Source organism: Salvia splendens, chromosome 14 (genome assembly GCF_004379255.2).
Source record: "Salvia splendens isolate huo1 chromosome 14, SspV2, whole genome shotgun sequence".
Lineage (NCBI taxonomy): Eukaryota > Viridiplantae > Streptophyta > Magnoliopsida > Lamiales > Lamiaceae > Salvia > Salvia splendens.
Genome location: NC_056045.1, coordinates 5,873,236 through 5,875,291, shown reverse-complemented (window position 1 = coordinate 5,875,291; position 2,056 = coordinate 5,873,236). Strand labels below are relative to the sequence as shown.

Here is a 2,056-nt window from a genome sequence, read left to right as displayed (position 1 = left end):
TGCCAAAAAGAAAAAAGAGAGAATAAATCCATAACAAAGAATACATAATCGTCTCGAATACCAAAAGAATGAATCCCTAGCTCTACACAAATCATCAAATGAATAATTCACAACTAATCATTTACATGCCACCAAACCAAACACGACGCCATATCACGCTGCCGCCGAGGGTGACGACGCCATCATGACCTTGAACTCATCAAACGTGAGAACTCCATCGGCGTTGAGATCGTAGGCGGCGATCATATCGCCGCACTGATCGACGCTCCTCCGCTCCCCCAATCGGCTGAGCATCCGGCGCAGACTCGACGGCGTAATGCAGCCGCTCCCTTCCATCTCGTACATCTTAAACGCCTCCCTCAGATCGCTCGCCTTCTCCTCCTCCGCCGCATCCTCCACCACTCTCATCAGATCCTCCAGGCTCAGCAATCCGTCGCCGTCCGAGTCCATCAGCGCCACCACCGCCGCCGCCTCCTCCTCCGTCATCTCCCCGACTATCGCTGCCACGCACCGCTGCAGCTCCGCCGGGCACACCTTGCCGTACCCGTTCGAATCGAATCGGTTGAAAACTCGCGCGTATTTTTCCATGGAGATTTGAATCCCTAATTAAAACCCCCCAAATTATGAGAAAGGGGAATTAGTATAAGTAGGAATGATTGAATTTCCTTCAAACTGTGCAGAAATGGTATATTTATACATATATATAGAGGAGTTTCGTGGAAGTAAATTTAACGCGCAACTAAGAAATAGGGTTTTGCGCATTTTGACCAGTATTCTTGTTGTCGACGTATCTAATTCGAAATCATCTGTCACAGATTTCAACTACGCGGTTAAATATATAACGGCTTCATATTGCAACACTAGGATTCATAATATACATGTTTTTTTATTAAATATTTGAGTCACCTTTAAAAAATTATGAATAATTAAATGTGTACATTTGTCCAATCAGTAAAAATTCATTAAATGGATATCAACTAGAAAGTAAAAATATGTATTTATTCAAAATAAAATTAATACTAGTATAATTATACTTTCTTTGAAAGCAGGGGCTTTCGAATTATTGGTTTCAGTTAGACACATGTTAATATGAGTTGTATTACCTTCCAAATATTCATTTCTGTATCCAAAGAAGCACCGAATACACTAATTAATTTTGTTATGGAATGTACTACTACAGTCTACAAGTTTACAACAAATCTTGTTCGGCATACCTCTCGATGTGATAGACCAGATCAGAGCCACACCGATCGAGTTGAGGGCAAAGGATGTGAGGCGGTGGAATCTGACTAGCCATGTCGAGTTCTCTGTGACCTCAGCCTGGGAGAACATCCGGACTAGATTGCCGAAGAGAGAGATTTTTTGTCTTATTTGGAACCAGGGGTTGACTCCTACCATGTCGGTGTTCATTTGGAGGTTACTTTTTGGTAGGCTGTAGGTGGATGAGAAGTTGCAGAGGGGAATAGAGTTAGCGTCTAGGTGTCAGTGCTGTAGGTCTCCTTCGGTAGAATCTCTCAGTCATGTTTTCTTCTCGAGTCAGTCGGCGATTTCTGCATGGGAGTATTTCGATGCCTGGTTTCCTTCCTCGCACACACCGATTCACACGAGCACCGATATTGCACTTAGACTAGGTCACTGGCGGAGGTCCTCTTTCCAGAGGGCTCCCGCCATGCACGTTAGTTTTCTTGTTCCTTGTTTGATTGCTTGGTTTCTTTGGACGGAGAGGAACGGTTGTAAGCATGGCGGTCGCCCTTTTCGTCATTCACATGTTATTTGGCAGGTCACTCATCATCTGCATGTGCTAGTTATGGCCGGCAGGATCACCTCGACTCATTGGAGGGGATGCTCGCCATCGGTTGATTTCATGCCTTTCTACCCTAGACAGCGTGTTCTGCGGTCGCTCATGGTTCTATGGCATCCCCCTGATGCACCTTGGGTGAAGCTGAACACAGACGGTGCCTTCTCTACATCGACACTGGCGGCGGGGGATGGAGGATTGGTTTGTGGGTCTGATGGAGGCCTTCTGCGGGCTTTTTGTGCTCCGATAGCTGCATCA

The 2,056-nt window shown here is 45.7% G+C and overlaps 1 protein-coding gene across 1 annotated transcript; it reads right to left on the bottom strand.

Annotated features, from left to right (window-relative positions):
• On the bottom strand, nucleotides 1-629 carry LOC121764984 (putative calcium-binding protein CML23). The gene has a single exon (XM_042161014.1). It carries the CDS (start codon nucleotides 586-588, stop codon nucleotides 154-156), a length of 435 nt encoding a protein of 144 aa, XP_042016948.1. The 5' UTR covers nucleotides 589-629; the 3' UTR covers nucleotides 1-153.
• Between the last annotated feature and the right edge of the window lie 1,427 nt (nucleotides 630-2,056).